The sequence below is a fragment of the Castor canadensis genome, chromosome 7 (assembly GCF_047511655.1).
Source record: "Castor canadensis chromosome 7, mCasCan1.hap1v2, whole genome shotgun sequence".
Taxonomy (NCBI): Eukaryota; Metazoa; Chordata; class Mammalia; order Rodentia; family Castoridae; genus Castor; species Castor canadensis.
Genome location: NC_133392.1, coordinates 65926740 through 65947592, shown reverse-complemented (window position 1 = coordinate 65947592; position 20853 = coordinate 65926740). Strand labels below are relative to the sequence as shown.

Here is a 20853-nt window from a genome sequence, read left to right as displayed (position 1 = left end):
TTATCATCAAACATTTAGAACTTTTTTTCTTTGCTGGCACTGGGGTTTGAATTCAGGGCCTCGAGCTTGTTAGGCAGGTGCTCCTACCACTTAAGCCACTCTACCAGCCCGATATCATCAAACATTTAATAAAATAGGAATATTCACAGAGAAAAAAGACCTTATAAGTTTTATATACTTAAAAGACTTATCAGGAAAAGAACTTCGTCAGAGTCAAACAAAACATTGTTTTAAATGGTTAGAAGTAGTAAGGTAATTTCATTTTGCTTCAACTCCTAAACATAAATGTAAAATCTTATAAAAAGCTTTCTAAAATAAACAAAAGGAAGGCTGGCTATGGCCCTTCTTTGGAAAATCTAATGTCAGAACATAATGAAACAATTTGTAGAGAGCAGTGATTGGAGAAGTTAACCTGAAAGATTTATACACAAGTTGTTCATGTGAAAAGATAGTTAGAAGACATTGTGCTAAGCTCAAACTCATGAAAGATCAATCATTCTTATTCCCTTCCTAAGAAAGCACACAAATGAGTACATGCCAACCTTATAAAGAATAAGGAAAATCAACGGCTCAAAAGAGCAACAGTTAAAACAGAAAGGCAACAGCAAAGACCTTTGAAACCAGGTAACTGTTTAGGATATGCGAGTAATTGCATAATGCGTACAAAATTAAATTTAAAGGTTGAAGAGATGCTGTATATGATTAACAAATTGGAATTTTATCAAAAAAGTGACTGGGTGGATAGTACAGGGGAGCTGTTGTCCAAAGGGTACAAAGTTTCAATTAAACAGGAGGAGTAAGATTTAGTAAGTTATTGCACAGAATATTTTAATACATTATATATATATATATATTTCAAAATTGCTAACACCGTAGATTTTAAATGTTTCATAACAAAAATTAAGTATTGGAGGTGATAGATTTGTTAATCAGTCTGATTTAATCATTCTACATTGTAAACATTGTATCAAAGCATTACATAAATATATACAATTCTTTTCAATTAAAAATAAGATTAAATAATCTGTTAAAATTTCATATCATAATGTCAGATGGAAGGAATGAAAAGTGGTAGATACAAAATAGTGGAAAATTAGGATGAGCACAGATAATTTAAATTCCCCATTAGGAACTTGTTCTGAAATTTGATAGAATATAGGTTTTTAATATGCAGCTGATTAACAAAAGGATTACCACTAATAAAATTACCACTAGTTAAAATGGTGAAAAGATTTCAATCTTTCAAACTTCTGCATAAAATAAAAACAGACAGAAACCTAGAATAAACAGAAAAAAAAGAAAGGAAACATCACACTAGATGATTAAATTAAGCCCAAACATACGCTATAGCAACAGATGCAAATCTGTAAATTTTCCTAACAATGTGTGTTACAAAATCAAATATATCCAGATCACCAAAGACATTAACAAAATCTAAATGATTTAAAAATGGAAATAATAATGTATGAGAAAATCTTGCAAAAAGTAATAATAGCAACAATATGCAAGCAATAAGCTGTGAAAAGGAGATAATATGTTGAACTGATAAAAGGAAACCTCTGCAATGAATATCTAAAAGGCATAGAACTACTTATGGCATGGCTCAAGCAGTAGAGTGCCTGCCTAGCAACTGGGAAGCCATGAGTTCAAATCCCAGTATGCCAAAAAAAGAAAGAAAGAAAGAAAGAAACCCCAATAAAAGGCATAGAACTTATGCCATAGAAGATATAATTATCAAACACCAAGATATATACAGCAAAAACTATCAGAAATAATGAGCTGGGAAATATATGATTGTCAATCCAGGACAGATTAAATAAATACTAATAAGAATGAAAACTTTGAACAATGTGAATAGATATATGAACTTACATATACATATATGTCCTTATACTCTTCAAAAATAAGATACAGATACTTTCCAAACATCCAATAGGCATCTTTAAATTTGTCAATTCATTCAGTATTTTTGATAAAGTTCTGAAAAGAAAAAAACTTGTATTCTCAAAACCTAACATAATAAACTAGAACACCAAACATTTAAGCAAAAATTAAAATAAATCTGAGAATTCCTAAATAAATATTGGATCAGAGAATAAATAAAAGTCACTAGCAACCTACTTGGGAAATAATGAAAATAAGTGCATTCACATCAAAGCTACAGAATATAGGCGTGTAGTTATGAAGCATGTAAGGCTGAGAATAACAAGAGATAGCTAGAAATAATTATGTAGTCAGATTAAAGAATCATAAAATAAAAGAACATTTACAACAAAAGGCTGCAGAAGAGAAAAATGTATGCAAGCAAAAATTAGGAAAAACAGAAAATATTAAAACTTGTTCTCTAGACAATCCAGAAAAGGAGAGGAACCTAGAGTTTTATTTAAAGAAAATAAAATTTAAAATACAGGAATTAAGAAATATCAGGAACAGCTATAAGAATTTTTCAAAGCACAAATATAAACAGCATTTCTCATCTATCCAACAGGCAAAGGTGGAAAATAATACTTAGTACTGGCTGGAGAATGGTTACGTTACTATTGAAATGCAAATTAGAAGTATCACACTTAGATAGAAATGTCTCACTAAGTATCAAGAGCCTTAAAAACATTCATACTCTTTTGCTCAGTAATTACATGTTAATTTATGCTAAGAGATATTTAAAATTTTGAATGATTTATGTTTTTATAGCACCTCCATATGGTGGGACATTAAGGAGCTGTTAAAAAAATTGCTTTTGAAGATTATTTAATGGCATGATAAATCCACCCTATAATGTCTGGTATAAAAGAGAAAGATATAAAACTAAATACATACCATGCATACCATTTAGTGAAAAGTAAAACATTGACAACAGCACACTGATATGTTAAGTGAAATTATTTTTGCATATTTATATTTTTGTTATTTAAATATTGCCTATATGATTTTCAATGGCTTCCAAGTCTGTAAAAATTAGCATGTATTCTTTCACAATCTAAATAAATTCTTTAAATTTAAGAGACTTCTGACCAATTGAATTGATGTATTCAACACCTCTTTCTGGATTCCACAAAAAGTCATTCTAGGTGAAATTTTGTTGTTGTTGTTGTCTATTTATTTACATGCACATACATTGTTTGGGTCATTTCTCCACCCTGCCCCTCTCTCTCACCCTTCCCCTCCTCCCCTCCTCAGTTTCACGTAGGTCCCTTTCTGCCCTTATCACTGATTTTGTTGAAGAAAGGACATATGCATAATAAGAAAGACAAAGCGTTTTTGCTAGTTGGGTTAAGGATAGCTATACAGAAAGATTCCTACTATTGCTTTCATGTACCCATGTGTTATGACCCATGTTGATTTAACTCTAAGTGATTTTTACCCTGGTTCCTGATCTCCTGCTCATGATAACCTGTCGTTTTAAGGTTTCTGTATTAGTTCCTCTGGAGTGGGGACATCAAACGCTTTCATGTTATGAGTTTTCTACCTATTCCTATATCTCCCATATGTGCTCTCCCCTTGTCATGTGATCCAAGTCCAACAGCATTGCTGCATTTGCCCTAAAGTTCGCAATCAAAAATTAAAAGCCATATCCATATCCAATACAAGACAAATACTTCTGTATACTAAGAAAGTATCAAAACAGACAGCAGGAAGAAAATGCTGAAACTATGGTATTATTGAACTCTGGATTAGAAATAGGCAAATGCAATGAGAAGGTCATCAAGGACTGAGGGCTGAGTCAGGGTCACAAGCTAGCTACATGCACATGGTGAAACTGGGAGCCAGCAGGGTCTCTCAGTCTGTTGGGGGGTGGGGGATTGAGAAAAGATAGGACTGTGGATTGTAACACCATGTACATGTGAGACAGAAAGGACCAGAGCAAGCCAACAGACCAGGTGTGTGAGAAGCTCCTGAGCACCAGACCTGCAATATCCCCAACATCACTGAGACAGAAGTCCCAGCCTACTAACACAGAACTTGTTTCTATCCCAAGATTCTCAGGGAGCCACACAGAGGCTACTGTAAACCTTCAAAACATGACAAATACTCTAAGGGTTTTCAAAGATAACTTTCACCCAAATGAGCCAGTAACCCAAAATTCAAAATCAATAATGGAAATAGAACTAAGAAGACAGGCAACAAAATTAACAACAGAGGATGATATGACTCCCCCCACCCAAAAAAATGCATATAATAGTCTCTGAATAACCTTAAAGATGTAAAGAGATAACATTCTTTTTACGTAAGAAAAAAATTAACAAAATGATGCTGATATACATTTTAAAATAGTTAATAAAAGTAATCAGAACTATAAATGGAAATTTCCCATTGTTAAAGAGAAAACTGATGAACTGGAAGATAATGTTGAGGAAATAATTCTGAGTGTAGCATTGAGACAAACAGAGATATGATTACAAAACAGGAAAAACTTAAATTCAGAATTAAGCAATGCAATCATTAATCTTGACATAAAAGATACCTTTAGAATTTTAAGGAATCATAGAAGAACATGAAATAGAATTCGAAGTAATAGAATTTCCCCCCCGATGCTTATTGAGTCACTACTTGTTCTAGATTCTGAGGTATAATAGTGAGTCAAAGAGGAAAATTCCTTTTTTTATGGAATTTGTACTCTAGCAAGGGAAGAAAGAGTGCTATAACAAAAACTATGTCAGATAAGTTCTGGTATTAGCAATGGAAGTGGATCCTGTAGTCAGACTCAGGTTCCATTTTGAAGGTAGGCCAAAGTGACTATATTGATAAATTGTACATTTATATAAGAAAAAGGAATTAAAAATGGTTTTGATTTTTTTTTTTTTTTGCCTAAGTGAACAAAAATAAAAACAAGTTTTTCCATTTTAGAAAATGAGGAAAACTATGGAAGAAGAAAACTTGGGAGCTGAAGGAAACCAAAGAACATACATTACTCTTAAGCACACATCACGTGCTTGGAAAGTTTGCCATGTGCTGGAGTATACATGAAGCTTCAAAAACGTTCAAAGAATCAACACCAAACATATCATGCCTGTGACCACATACCATAAATCAGGAAGCAATAATAGAGAGACAAGAAAAATAACACAACTGAAGGACCAAAAAGCAAACCCCTAAATGAATTATGACAGAGGAAATTTTAATTAAAATTACAAAATACTTAGACTAGGATATATCAAAGACTGGCTGCAAAAGTGTTGTGATGCAGTTAAAGCAGATCTTACAAGGAAATACAGAGACATAAGGGAACTAATTTAAAATATTGAGTGCATAAGGCAAACCACACATAGGTGAAGAACTGAGTAAACTCACAGAAAGCAGAAGAAACGAAATAGAAAAGAACCTAAATGAATAAATTAGAAAACATTAAAATAAATCCATAAAAGAAAATTCTTCCAATATAGTAGTGAAATTCACAAACTTTCCACACGAATGATTAAGAGAGGATCATTGGAAAGGATGGCAGGAAAATAAGGATTCTCAAAGCCCTCTCTATTAGAAATTGTTGCTATAGCTTTGGGAAATAATTTGGAAATATATAATAAATCTCTAAGCAGACCAATTTTAAATATATAATCACAAAAATATAAAACAAAAAACAACTCAAATGTCTGTGCCCCAGGATGGATACATACACACACACACACACACACACACACACACACACACACACACACACATATATAAATAATATAGCTTTCCTCATAACAGCAAAAATTTCAAACATATTACTGTTCAGGAATCACTAAATAAACTACATTATATACACACAATACTGCATTACAGTTAAAATGAGTGAACTCTGTGTTCCTACATCAACATGGAAAGTTCTCAAGAATATAATGCTGCCCAAGCTGAAAAAGTTGTCCAAAGATAATGACAGTATCTTTAATTGCCAGTAATTGTCAAATATTGTAATAATTTATAAAGGTACTAAAACCATGTCTATACTATTGATGCCTGTAGAAACATTTAGGCAGCAAGAGGACGAAAATGGTCTGGGTACACACCACATACATGACAATATTGGCTTTGGGACAGCAACATGAGGGAATGGGATTAGGGAGAGGAATGGAGGAACTTAATTTTTTTTTTCTAAATATTTACTTTCTTAATAAAGGTTATCTGAAGTTGATATGAAGTTAAAATGTTAGCACTTTTTCATATTCCTGGCTGGAACATGAGTCCTATTCATTACATTTTCCTCTGAACTTTTTTTTTAATTGTTCGATGAAAAAGCAAACACACACAAGCTTTCATTTGCTACCCTCTGCTCTAAGCTAGTCTGTCCTTGAGATGTAGCAAGTTTTAAATTTGATCCTTAGCAAGAATGGAATAAAATATTATCCAAGGAGGAACCCAGCCTCAATCCTCACTCCCTGTGTCATCTCACTAATCTGGTTCCTTGAACTTACTTTCTGAAGATCAAATCCCATCTATATTTTCAAGGTTTTTCCAATGAGTAGTTGGAATGATAGAAGATACAGCACAGCTGTGATTAACTTTGGCAAATGAAGAAGTTACTGCTGTACATGTGCCCTGAGTTGGGGGAACAGGCAAATAAACATCCTCAATGACTGGCCTCTGCAGGGTGGGAAGCAAACAGACCCCTGAGGTAAGGCGGAGTCTTAAAGAACATTACTGCTTCAAGATCAAAACCTGCTCTTACCAATATCCCAAGACAAAGAGGTGTGTGCTGCTAGATACCAGCAGAGACCTCTTCTAAAAACTGACAGAACTGCTTAGGAAGTAGTATCACCGCCTTGCAGGAGAAAGGAGAGAAACTGATAGCAACAACTGTTGAAATGCCAGCCTTCTGTTCTGGATTGTTCACTAATCCAGGGTTAAATTATCCTAGATCAACTACCAAGTCATGGAAAAAGGGAGGCATTAATGGGATAATACCTTTAGATCACCACATGTCCTCTTAGATTCCTTGAGAAGAGGACCAGTGTCTTATTCCACCAATCATTGCAATGTGCTTCGTCATTCCTAGGCACACTAGATACATCAACATAGACAGTGGGAATATATATATGGACATTTTAATTGTAAACATAGTAGTATAGATTAGTATGTATGTACATAGAAACACATACGCATATTGTATACACACTGACCTCTACTCATATTTTCCTTTCTCCTTCTTCCTGGGCTAAGCATTTGATTGCTTAAGATGGTTTTTCACCACCCTGTATTCCAATGCTTGGGTCTTAACACACTCGTACATTCTCCTTCAACATGTGCTGAGGTGAGTTCTGATTTGAGAGCAACCAAAGCTCATGTTTGACTAGGTGTGTAACCATGCCATCAGATTCTCTGCTGGCAGAGGGAACAGAGATTTCTAATCAAAGTGAGCTATAAGACATTGCTCCACTATAACAACAACAAAGACATTTGGTGTAGAATCAAATTCTCCTGCCACTAGAGAACTGTTACCTCTCCACTCAGACCAGGGAGCAAGCCAGTTCTCCCTTCTCACTTCCACCATAGTTTTTTCATGATTCCTAGGAAACAACACCTCCACTTTCTGATTTGTTCTGAGCAAGCCCTTCATACATTTGTGAGGACTGAGGTAGAAAGAGACTTTGAAATAAAGTGACAGCAGGGGCTTTCTGTGGGGCTCAGATTAGACCAATGTAATCTCTGCCAGGGAAAAACCTCATCCTCAACTCTCTCTTCTGTAATACCAGCATTTATTATTTTTCTTTCTTTCTTCCTTCCTTCCTTCCTTCTTTCTCTCTTTCTCTCTCTCTCTCTTTCTTTCTTTTTTTAACACAGGAAAGAAAGACAAAGGGAAACACTATGTCCAGAACGGAGCTGAGCAAAACTTTGAGTTTTGTGGAAAAGAAAGCAGAAGCATGATAAGTAAAGAACCTTCCAATGTGTAGTCATGTTAAGTGCCAACGAGGGTTTGGGGCTCACTCACTCAGCTGCCCATTGCGGCCTTTCTATCATCCAAGTAGAAGACTTCATTGTCCATATAAACCCAACCTCAACAGGATCTCCTCTATCCCTCTGATTTAAGTCACCCAGTTAAGGCTTATTACAGAAAAGGGATTTTCCAACCAGCAGTAAGATTTAGACTGCCTTCCGCAAAGTCAGGCTTAACTAACTCAAAGTCATTTATTTTCCTGTGCTTTACAGGTTATTAGCAGCCATGACTTTAAAAGATGCTTAGTTAAATAAAAAGCAAAAGAAATCAATAAATGAGTAACATTAGTTAAATTTAATTTCCAAATTCTCATAGTAGCAAATACTTGTTTCCTCTAAAAGACTTCAAATATTCTGGCATCCAATGAAGACAGCCTCTGACTTGCTAAAATATTGTCCTATGAACCCATGGCAAGTTAAAAATCAAGAAAGCTAATTGTGGTAAGTGTGTGGAAAACTACTCCTGCCATGTCCAGAAAAGGCAAAGCTGTGTTTGTAACATAAATGTGGATAAAACACTTGAACTCTATACTACACTGCACTGACAACTACCAAAGTGATATTGAAGATGGTTTCATCAGGTAAGTCTCCTTAATGTTTCTCAATATAATACTAGCTATTGCAAATATCCTGGCCTGAGTTTTCCATCTCTGAATCTCAGAGAGCAAGCGAATATAACCCAGTCTCAAAGTACTACACAAGTTCGACAAAAAAAGCCAAATTCTCATTCAGGTAAACTCTGGGCATCACTCAAAGATGGGATGCAGGGACTGGGGGCAAGCAATGGATGGTCAATGGAAGGATGAGCATTGGCCAGCTTGATCTGGAAGGATTTTGAAAAATAGAATTTATAAAAGAACGCAAAACAAAAAGACCCTTAAGCAAACAAATACGTGCATCTCAGGTTTAGCACTTGAAATTACTTCTGTGTGTCTTGGATGGGCTAAGTTTAGGTGTAAGGAAACTTGGGGCTTTCATAGTTCTAGCAAGTAGAAGATGGCATGGCGCTGAGGCAGAATGCTAGACTAGGCAGCATAGTCCTATTCCCGATGTCACTGTTCACTAGTTCTGGGCCCTGCCTAGTGCCTCAGTTTCTTCGCCTGTTAAATCATGATGCCTGATCAGTTCGCCATTACTGTTTCTGCATACTCTAAAACTGAACAATTTTATGAGACCTAAGAGTGTGTAAATCTTTACTTGCGCTCATCTAAAGAGAGGGAAACTGTAAGGCAGGAGGAATGGTTGCATTATCCTTCAGGAAGTACAATGTCTGCACTAGAAGGGAAAGGAACACCAAACAAAGAGTTTACTCATTCCATGAGACTTGCCTCAGACACTCAGCAAGTAAGATCTACAAATATTTTTAAGAATCCTTGAAAGGAGAAATAACTGATCGTATAAAAAAAAGAAGACGAGAGACCATAGACAGGTTTTAGCTCTACCTTTTCCTTTTAAAGCTTTACCCTCTGAGAGGGGAAGCAGCACTGTGAGAAAGATATAAAATGCCTGGTACTAAAGCCACATGACTTTACTACATTCAATAGCTCATCAGTCCCCGGTCCCCAGGTTCAGGCATTATTTTTTTTTACATGGACATGGGGCTTTCATCAGAGCAACCAAATTGCAACAAAATACTTGCTAAATCAGCATTTATCATGAACAAATTTTGTCTATAGAAATTTGAGAATAACACTCCAATGTTTCTGAGTGTTCGTGAAAACACTGTTTGAGCAAGTATGGCACCATGCAGAACCATCACTGGCTTTTGCAGTTTAGAGTCTAGGAAATGCAACCAGTAAGACCTAATTCATAGTGGAAGATTTAATTCAGGTTAGGCCAGAACTAGGCATGGCATGGATGTAGAGCTGAGGGAGTCTTGGAAAGTGAACAAGAGGAAGTGTGTAAGTGGAAAGAGGAGTGGAAGGCATAGCCCGGCAGGGCACACGCTGTTGGAGGGGACCTGGGAAACCCCACAACCCTCTGTCCTTCAATTCTGAAGGCTTTCTGGTACACCAAGATTTCAGAGGGCACTTTAGTGATATCTGGTTAATATAGGAAAGATGGTGCTTTGTTTTGGCCTGGGTTGCTCAATGTTTTCAGTTTGGACTTTGTTTTTTGTATGCATTATTTCATTAATAGTTCCCACCCTCCTGTGAGTTAAATAGTATTAGGACCCACATTTAACAGATGACAAAACTATAACACACAGGGAATTGATCATTTTCTCAGGGTCTCACAGATAGTAAGTGGGAAAATGAGGATAAAAAAATGTAATTGGCCATGCAGCCATTAATCGTGATTCCGTATTGTCTCCCTGAGCAAGGTATTGTTTTGGTTTAGAAACCGAGTCCAGTTCGTTTTCATTTCCCTCACTCTTAATTGCCATAGCAAAATCCTAAGTTAGGGAAAGAGAAATGGGGGGAAGAAGGGGGAAGGGAGGAAGGGAAAGAGAGAGAGACACATTCACAAGATGAAAGAATTACCCGACAATTTAAGTCATGAACCATCTGGTATGTGCTCCCCTCCTCTGTAAATAATGAAGAAGCTGTTGAGGGAAGGAAGAAACACAAGTGGAGGATTTACCAGTGAGAAGGAATCTGAGAAGAAAAGATTCTTGGGTTGGTTTATTATCAGCCCAGTCAATTATAAGCAGAGCATTTTGACACTACTGTAAATAATACACTCTGTCAGGAGTCAGCTGATGGAGATTTTCTGTTCAATATATTGTCATAGATACATGATGAAGGGGAGACGTTGGGTGGCATATGCAGTACACAGGAATAAATATGTGAATAATCTCCCAGGCTTTGAGACTTCCAAATACTAACTATGACAGATATGAACTACGGCACATTCCCATTCTAAGACCATGGGACTAATGATGATAAGTTGAGCAGTCTAATATCCATCTTCACAGTGCACAGCTGTATCTGATGGTTGTGCTTGAAGGGACATCATTTGACCTGGCCTATTTCCAGTCATGTAAAAATGAGAAGCACTTAACTGGGTCAAATGGAATGTTGGAGCTAAAAGGGATCTGAAATCTTCCACACTACACTCCCATTGTAGAAATGAGCAAAATCAGACTAAGTGAAGTTAATTGCCTTGTCCAAGATCAGTTATGAAGCCAGGTAAAGACAGTTCTACTGAGCTCAGCAAAACTAAGATGGATCTGACCTATTTCCTTTACAGAGGAAGTAGTAGGGAAAGAAGACTATTTTGGGGTAAGAGGTAATACCCTCAATTCTTAGCTACCTTGAACCATCTTGAAATATGAGTATAGCAGATTATTCAGCAATTGGAAGTGATATGTATTGTGGCCAATCTGTCCCCAAATGATAAGAGTCATCCCATTTAGTATTGGCTGATATCATGTAAATCTTAGACATCTTAGTTGAACTTTGCCCAACTTCTTTTTTTGTTTTATTAACGGTACTGAGAATTGAACTCAGGGCATCCTGTAGGCAAGTACTGTACCACTTGAGTCACAGCCCAAGTCCTTTTGCTTTTTGTTTTTTTTTTTTTTTCCTTTCAGATATGGTCTTGCACTTTTGCCTGAGACTGGCCTCGAACCACTTCCTATCTCTGCCTCCCAAGTAGGGGGGATTACAAGTGTGCACCACTACACCTGGCTCAAACTTTCAATTCTTCCAAGAGGCCTTTCTAGAACTATGGTGCTCTCTCTCTCTTTGAGCAATGAAAATCAGAAGAAGTTCCAAAGATTGAGGTGAATGCAGATTCTTTACTCCAAATTTGGAGAATTAGAAATTCTGGTGGGTATGAGTAACATTTTTAAAGATCTTCCCAAGAGGGCTCTTCTGCTCCTTACAGTTTGAAGACCTCTCCCCTAAAGAATCTGTCTTTAGCCAGTGATCATTCAAAAGACACGATGCTAGCTTCTTTTCTGCCTATTTAGTTATCATGATATTTGGAGGCACTTCCACCCATACCTCTGCATCAACTTCAGGGTTATGTCACTGCCACTGTCCATCTCAGCTGGCACCTCTCAGATGTACTGAGCAAGACCATGATGCTTTGGGAGCCTGCATTCAGCAGGGTGGCTCAAAGAACACTTCTGACTCTCTTGTCTAATCCTGAGGTTGTTCGGGGGGCTTGAGACTGTGGTTTACACTCACTTGAATGAGATTAGGAAGCTCAGTGAATTCTTTCTGAGCTCCAGAGGCAGTATCTTTCCTTTGCATTGGCTGAGGTCACATCTTCCAGCTGGACTTTCTCTTTGCTAAGGACTGAGAGTACAAGGAAAGAACAGTGTTGCTGAATGAGAAGAATACCATGCACCCTGAACCTAACCGTAGCCCAGGCAAATGTATGTAATTGGCCCCAATTAGTAAAAGAAATGATGAAATGAGAAAGCAAATTAATGCCACATATTTAACTGCCACATGTCTTTCTTTGAGCATTCCTGACTAAAACCTTCCGTGAAATTTAAAAATTCTCTTTGAAGCTTACAGTCATTTTTTCAGAGTCTGAAATTTACCTGTGTGCTTTTGTGTCCCTGAGATAGTATTAGAATGGAGAAAAATTTGTGTGTTTGTCTTTGCCAGACTCGAATTTAATTTAGACAAAACATTAATTGAATAAGTAGCCCAGACTTAATTTCACTCAATATTTATATTTTCAAAATCAAATACTGAGCTCAAATATCAAGTATGCATCACGCTCTTACTTATTTCCACTTTTCATCATAGTTCACTTAGGCTCAATTCTGACAACAGTCTATGGAAGGTATTTATGTACATTGTCTAAATATATATATTCATAAATTGCTAGAAAATTGACAGAGTTTATAAAAAAATCTACAAGTTTGAATCATCCAAAAGCCATCTGAATACACATTAATATATACATTTGGATTCAAATTTATGAAACAGCTTGAGAAATTGCTTTCTTAACTCCCCAGTAATAAAGAATCAAGAAACAGATATTTTTTCAATTTCTTCCCATTACATTTTATGTCCACATTTAGATGTATCTGGGAAGATCTCAAAAATGACATCACTGTGAGAGGCCCCTGGGATTCACAAATATCATTTCCATGACACTCAGAAAACTGGGGGAAAAGAGGAAAATGTGAGCGGCGATAAATTGGAGCTAATCTCTTTCTGCCACAACCTGAAATGATACTTGGCCAGGTAATCTCCCCATCCTCCATGCAGTAATGAGAGCTTGTCTATCTTTCCCAGATGCCCAGCCAAAGCACTGGTATCTCCCCTGAATGCTTGTACGAGAAATTTCCTAACAGGATTCCAAGGCTCTGAAAGAATGAAAAACGAAAAGTAATTCTGTCATGCAATAAGCATTCTAAGTTTGAAGAAAAAGCAAAGCCTACTGTTCGAGGCCTGCAATAAATAAAAAACAATAATGGGTTCTTTTGGGTCATGAAGTTTGACCAACCATAAAACACACAAAGAGCCTCCTACAAGGGACCTCTGAGCCTTCTGGAGCCTCTATTCAGTTTGACAGTGAAAGTCCCAAACCTGTCTCTGCCCAGTGCTCTTCCATGCATGTGAAAGCCATGGAATGCTTCCATCTAACTGTGCAGGGTACAGAGTAGCGAAATGCTTCCCAGGTCAGCCACATCACCATGCTTCTGCTTCTGCATCTTGACTATGGCTTTGAATACACGTGATCTCAAGGACACTGTTTTGCACTAAGGAAAAGAGATGCCCTGTTAGCAACAAAGAATTGCCTCTGACTGGTTGTACAACTTTGAACAAATCCTCAACTGCAAATGCTCAGTGTCCTCATTGAACATGAGTGATAAAGCCTACTACAGTTGTTGGGAATTGCAAAAACAGCAGGGAACTCTCCTTAGCAGAGGACTGGCCCAGAGTCAGTGTTAGCAATCATCGCCATCCCTTACGCTGGCAGTAGAAGTGATTTGACTCACAGGTCTTGTCTGTTAGAATTCAGTCAAACAAGCACCTACACGTAGGTAAATGGATTGGAGGAGGCAAATGCAACCACTTTGCTTTTCCTTTTCGTTTTTTGGGTGCTGGGGATCAAATCCAGGGCCTCTTGCCTGCTAGGCAGTTCTACTCTGCTTTCTCAACAGCTCCTTCTAAAAAAGATTTTCTGCTTGCTCAGCTATGACACACTGCCACACTTTAGGGCTTGGTGTTAATGTCCCTGGATCCTGTGCATCTTCTACACTTGACTTTCCATCTTGTTTTGTTTATGTAAACTGTTTTTCTCACCAGCTTCCCATCATCTGAGGTCATAGACCATGACTTACTCAGGGCCTTGGCCACAAAGAAACCTTCCCTGAACTTCGACCAGAGTAGGACCTCAGCAAACACTTCCTGGAGGTTGGGGGAGAGCTGAAAAGAAAACAAACATAGAAACAAAACTAAGGTACTGGGGCAGCTTTCCTCTTATCTTGGCTCTGACAACAAATATCTCTTTAACCTTGGAAGTCACTTAATTTCTTTGGACATCAGTTTCCTCATCTGTAAAGATAATCTCCAATTTCCTCTGTTGTTCTAAAATTCTATAACTTGAGGAAAAACAGCTGCAAAAGTATTCTTTATTATCTGGTCTGCTAAGCTGTGAGAGCAGAGGAATGAGGTCAGCTGAGCCTGGATCAGCCACACAGTCCAATTTCCTGGTTTATTCAGCTGTTCTTACTTGTCCTTATTTTTTAATTAATTTATTTAATCTGTGCAAATTCAAAGTGATGAACCCATTGCTAAGACTAAAACACCACTGGATCTATTATCCTACAGGACTGGAACCAAAAGCTTGGGCCACAAAGAGGAGAAAATGTATTCACAAACCAGTGAATGCCTGTTTGAAGAATGGAGAAAAACCAGCAGCTCAGGCAGGTGGAGAGAGAATGAGCACAGGCCCCGCTGGCTCTGGCTTCAGCCTCCCCTAAGAAGTCCCATCCATCTGACAAATTGAAGGCTTGGCCAGATTTATGGGTTTTCTAAACTCAATCAGAACGGAGACTGCTCTGACCTACAGAAGGTCACTCAACCGTATTGAATATTTGTCAGCATTCCATGGCCAAAGATAAAGTGAGTGAATATCCAAGACAGATTTAGAAATGTCCCTATTTATCCCTGGAAACTGTGAGTGTCTGTCTGGGCACAAAGAGCAAAGGGGTAATGTCCCCTCCCTGAGCACACACTCTCTACATAGGGACCTGAGATGCCTGCTCAAGAGCCAGCAGCCTGTCACTGTCACTCAGACACTTGTGTCTCTTGTGTCTTGAGAAGCAATGTGCATATACTTTGCCTGCCCCACTCGCTGCAGGAGGGTTCCACTGTGAACTGCAGAGGAGGAGAAAGTGGCTCTGCAGTGGGCCTCCCTGCATTCTGCAGGTCCTCCCCTGACACTTCATATGGCCTGGGTCTTCAGAGTCATAATGAGAGGGGACCACGAACCTGGCTTTACTATACTCACTTTCAACCTTCACAGCCAGCAGCCACAGAGCCCTTTCTTCCCAAGCTTATTTTTCACTTAAACAAAAGCAGGCACACTGATGGGTGGCCTATCAGCATGGAGGTAGGCACTCAGCACATAGAAGGCTCTCTTGACCACACAGACTGATAGGTGTTTTAATATAACTAAAGCCTAGCACATTCTCTTATTTCTAGGACTATAGATGGGATTACTGTAAAAATCAGGAAATAACTAATACCTTGCAGTAGAAGCATTTTGCTTTGCCCACCCAGTTTCCTCCAAACCTAACAATCCATCTGTAGAATAATCTTTCTTCTCATCATCTCTTTTGTCTTTTTATCATTGTGGTTGGTGTCAGAAAGATGAGTGTTAGAAGGACCTAAAAGAGAAATCACTCCTAAATTCTGCTTCTGGATGCTCACTTCTGAGAACAGATATGGCCAATTAACGAAAGACTCAAGGACCAACCTCTTTGTGAGGATGGCACTCTAGTGTTTGTGTGAAAAACACTCACTAAAAACAAGATAAATAGATGACATCTACACTCTCCCAATAGAAGGACTTGTGATGTGTAAAACATACTCAGTGGCTGACCTGGACATTAAATTTCCTTTTAGTGCTTTCTCATTTTTAGTGTCTATGAAGAACACAAAGGTAAAGTACTTCAGGTATGAAACAGCTTTTGACTTAGACTAAGAGGTTGCCTTTCTAGCTCCTTCCCTGCAGGGAAGGCTCTCCCTTTTGCTCTGAGAAGGACCACAGGAGTCCCAGCTCACTGCATGAGCCTCTTGTGGCCCAAGGGATTTCATGCTATTCTCAGGCCTCATGAGAGACTTAGGGTGAAGACACATGGGAACCCAGGGTCAAGTGGTAGTTCTTCCTGTATGGTCTGGAAAAGCAACATAACCTTCTCCAGAGTCTTGAGGTTCTCATTTGCAAAGTGAGAGGCTTAGGCCAGAAAATCCCTAAATTTCTTTGGAAGTGAATGTCCAATGATGTCCTTCCTTCCTTCCTTGAGAACTGGGAATGAATGTGTAACATAGATGGCTTTTAATTAATGTATAAACTTAAACTGAATAAAAGAGAGTATCCCATTCATGAAGCATAATGATTGGAAGGGCACAAAATAGGCTGTGTTTCATGAGAAGATTAAGAACAAGAAGGATCTACATCTTATTTTTCTTCATAAACTCAGTGTCAAAACAGTTATTGGAAGCAATAAAGATTTGTTTATCCCAAAAATTGAATGAAAAATTCAAAAGCCAAGAAGATACCTAAGGCTATGTGGCAGGTATATTTGCATGTATAGGCATACACATATGTACACACACAAACATGTATCCATACTGCTTATCACATATCACTTAGCAGCCAGTACTGGTTGTCTCTTTCTTTCACTACATGGTGACCTCGTTGAGGATGCTGATCTCATCATATTAATTGTTTTGTTCTGGGGATCTAGCCAAAGCCTGGCCATTGGAAAATGCTTGTGGAGTTGATTGAATGGATAGGTGGGTAGATGGATGAGTGAGTAGATGGATAAATGGATTCAGGGAGTTAACCAACTGATGATCTGCAGTTTGTAAAATAGTCTGTGGAACTTCAATGCTCAGTTTTTCTTCAAATAAAATAGAAAGAAGCAATCATGACACCGCTTTTTATAGCTTTTGGGGGTAGTAGGGAGAAAGGGTGAGTAAAGAGATAGAAAAAGTGGAAAGAGAGAGAGGCACAGATACACAAACAGAGAAGGAGGGAAAGGAAAAGGGAGAGAAAGAGAGAGAGAAATCAATTGAGATTAAAATTGAGACAAAACACAAGAAAAGGTAAAACTCATTTTCAGTGGGTGGGGATTGCCTGTTCAGGGCTCACTCTAATTAGGATACCGATGCTTTACAGAAATAAGATATTAAAATTCTGGAATGCGGAAAAAGGAAAGGAGATGAGAAGGCAACAGTTACCAAGAAAATGAATTATGCCAGGAAATGAATTACATTTTTATTCTATTACTAATCCACTAGGATTTTAATTTTTATGTTTTTAAAAAGACTTAAAAAGTTCTCAGCAAAGGTGAGGTAGAGTGGGATGATAATAATAAGCTTAATCATCAGTCATGCATTTGGATATGAGAATTTGTCAGACGAGGAATCAAATTTCTGCCTTGACATGCAAACACTCCTATTTCCTATGCTGTTACCCAAGTCACCCCAGTTTCATCTACCCAGGACAGATAATTTGAACTGGCTCATACCAAGAGGGTGAGAATTTGATTCCATGACAAAGAGAACAGTTACCTGGTGATACAGGTAAAGAATAGGCTAGAGAAATCTAAGGGTCAGAGCAAAAGGAAAATACAAACCAGGAACATGATCCATGACCTCAGTCAATGCCTAGGAAAGTCTATTTTTGTTCCCCCAGTCCTATTCTTGAGAGCAGGGTTGATTACCAGATAATCAGAGCCTTTGGTGTTTCACAGAATCAACAGCTTGGCAGCTACAAAGTGACAGGCATCAATACTAATCGCACAAGCCTGTCTGTAACTGGACCCCAGAACAGGCTGTTCTACACCTGCCTGTCCAGGAAATGTACTCCATGTCCTCCCCCATGGAAACCACTAACAACACTTATTAGCTGTTTGCTTGCCTGCTAAGTGGCATGTACTCAGTTCTGGCTCCCATCGTTATATCCCTTTTAGCCTGTGTCCTGAAACCTGATACCTTTATATTTGGGGGGTGCCTTGTCTGCCATCTGACAATGATTTGACATGACATGGTGACAGAAAACAGGGAGAGGGGCTGAAATAAAAGAACAAGGGGTCCCAGCTGCTGTGCTTGCAGCTCCAGGCAGAGGTGTCCATCAACACAGATACCTGTGAGCAGGTGCTCAGGTCCTACTAATGTAATGGTCAGATCAGTCACACCAGACCTGGAGATACCAATCTTCCTTTACCAGTCAAGGCCCTCAGCAGAACTACAGTGGGTTATTCACTAAACTATTGAGTTCAATATGGCTCAACTTGTGTCTCTCAACTCCCACTGCTATTACCCCATGAGCTCATTTGTCTTTTTGTTTCTCTTCCTGGATCTCTGTGATTATACTGAGTTGTTGTTCAGGTGGATAGGCATGGGTGCTACTGCCATGGCCACCATTTGTTAGTGCTATAATCATTCAAGAAACCATATAGGGTATGGGGAAAAGAAAAAGGGGAAATTAGGCAAGGGCCCCCAGCCCCTGGAGGTTCCAATATAGGCACAATAGTGCAAACAGTGAGGATTCATGAGCAATTTCAAGGGTAGGGTCTATGAGCAAGTGACCAGCTACTTTAGAAAATGAACAAGATGGCCTACACCAGGTTCTTCAAACCTTTTGTTATTGTTATATTAGCAATATATAAACAGTTTTGAGGACTGCTGAAGTAGCTGAAGTGGTAGAACACCTACCTAATGATTGTGAGGCTCTGAGTTCCAGTACCACCAAAAAAAAAAATTATAAACAGTTTTGAGTTAAAGGATATTTTCCATTAGCCCTCAGTATGTAGAATACATAAAAATCGACTCAAAAGCAAGGATTAGGGGCCCTGCTAGCTCTGCACTATTGGGCTACCTACTTGCTCTCCTTACACATCTGACACATCTCTTTGGAATGTTCACACATAGCTCTGTGTGAAAGCCATGGAGGCAATTTCTAAGTTCCCTTCTAGCCTGGGAGTTGTTTTCAATAAAGCATAAGAGACTAGAAACCTGGAGGGAGAGTTAGAAATTGGTACCCTATTAGGAATATAGAGCCTTTTTCATCTCTGCCATCTTGGTTTTTTCAATCAATGACCATTGAGCTCAGGGAAGACAAACCAATAACAGAGATGCACAGAAACAGGGCCCCAGACCCATACCTACTGAAGTACAGGAGGTACACCTTTTATTTCTACATATATTAGATCCAAACTATAGGGGAAGCAGCGGACATTTAAAAATAATCAAACAAAAAATAAATAAAAATAAACTAAACTCAAGATTTACAATAGAAAATTAAGTATTAGGAATATTTCCCAATGTATTTGATGTATTTAGGATCTGTTACTTCTCTATAATCATCATCACTATCAGCATCACCAATGACAACAAACATCAGACATGGGTCACCAATCATCAACTGAGGACAAAAAAATACTAGCAGGTAACATGAACAACACTCCAACATATGTTAGTTTAAGGATGCTAATAGACCGTTTTTCATCTACGAACTTCACTAAATCATTTTTCCTTTAATGTGCACATTCACTCCCCAAACCACAATCTTACTTTCTTGCTTATTCTCTTCTTCAAGTATTCAGAAAATATTTAGATTTTTTTTTTCTCACACACAGATGTAAATAACTGAAGACAGGTTAATCTGCTTCCTCCTCCCAGAGAAAGTTGTGTTTGTTAACCAGAAACCAAAGCCTAGAAAGAGACAGATAAAGCTCTCCTTGTAAAAGTTCATTGTTAGCATATAAATAGGGATTATGGCCTCTTGAAGTCAGCAGAGTCTTCCTTGTGCCCCTGAAATCTATTAGGTGATTTTTTAATTCATTATGGAAAAACTATTCACATGGGCAAATGGATATAATCTCAACTCCAGATATTACAAAATGAGAGGAAAAAAGAAAGAAAGAAAGCTTTGACCTTGTATTTGTGGGGCACAGAGGGGTTGGAGGGCAATTAGGAGGTTGGCATCACTTAAGGACCCGGTTTGAAACTCTAAATTCTATACTGCCATGTGTGTGTCATCCTGAGTTAACATTTCCTCTGAACATTCAAGCACCATCAAGTTATTTGTTCATGTTTGGTTTTTTCCTTTTATAGAATAGAGAAAACGGAAAGGAAACAGCATCCTTACCACAAAGGCATTCACTGGAGCTCCCTAGGAGGAAATGATCAAACTGGAGGACCACAAACCCAGCTTCTACTTCCACACTATCCTCTCTCCTGCTGCCTGGAGAAATCACTCAGCACCCATAATGAGAGGATGCGGTGGCTAATTTTGCACCATAAATCATGACTAAAAAGTCATACTATCTAGCTCCTTTTTCTTCAAGGCGGTTAGATCTTAGTCAATTACTTAGGAACATAGATTTAAAGACTCAGGAACCCCTTTGCCAACAGAAGATGCTTTTGCTATTAGCTTGCTTTCCCATTGGAAAGATTCTTCAATTCTCCCAGAAGGGGCTCCAGTGTGTTCTCAGCATCTGTAGGAAGTGTGTTTGCAAGAGAGAAGCAATTAACAATGCCAGGCTAATAGAAATCCTAGTCTCACTATCTTTCGAACAAGACTGCCAACACTCCTTGGGTAGTCTAAAACAAGAGGAGAAAACACACAGAGATAGGGGGAAAATACACCTTGTTTCCGACATATTTCTCAAGCTGTTTAAATATGAAACAAAATCCTACCAGGCTACAAGTTTCCAGCTGTTATGATATCATAAGATAAATTTACAACTGGAGAAACAGCATGTTTGCTTTTATAAAGTATGGAAATATA

The 20853-nt window shown here is 38.2% G+C and overlaps 1 protein-coding gene across 6 annotated transcripts in view; it reads right to left on the bottom strand.

Moving 5' to 3' along the window:
* Positions 1–20853, bottom strand: part of Lrmda (leucine rich melanocyte differentiation associated) — a 1025409-nt gene that overhangs the window by 89356 nt on the left and 915200 nt on the right. For 2 of the 6 annotated variants that reach the window (XR_012449754.1, XM_074079224.1), the window contains one exon: positions 14168–14252. The exons of the other annotated variants lie outside the window; for them this stretch is intronic. Coding sequence is in view for 1 of the 2 variants with exons in the window: in XM_074079224.1 (XP_073935325.1) it covers positions 14168–14252 (85 nt within the window). In the remaining variant the exon portion in view is untranslated. The remainder of the gene's footprint in view (positions 1–14167; positions 14253–20853) is intronic. 6 annotated transcript variants of the gene reach the window in all.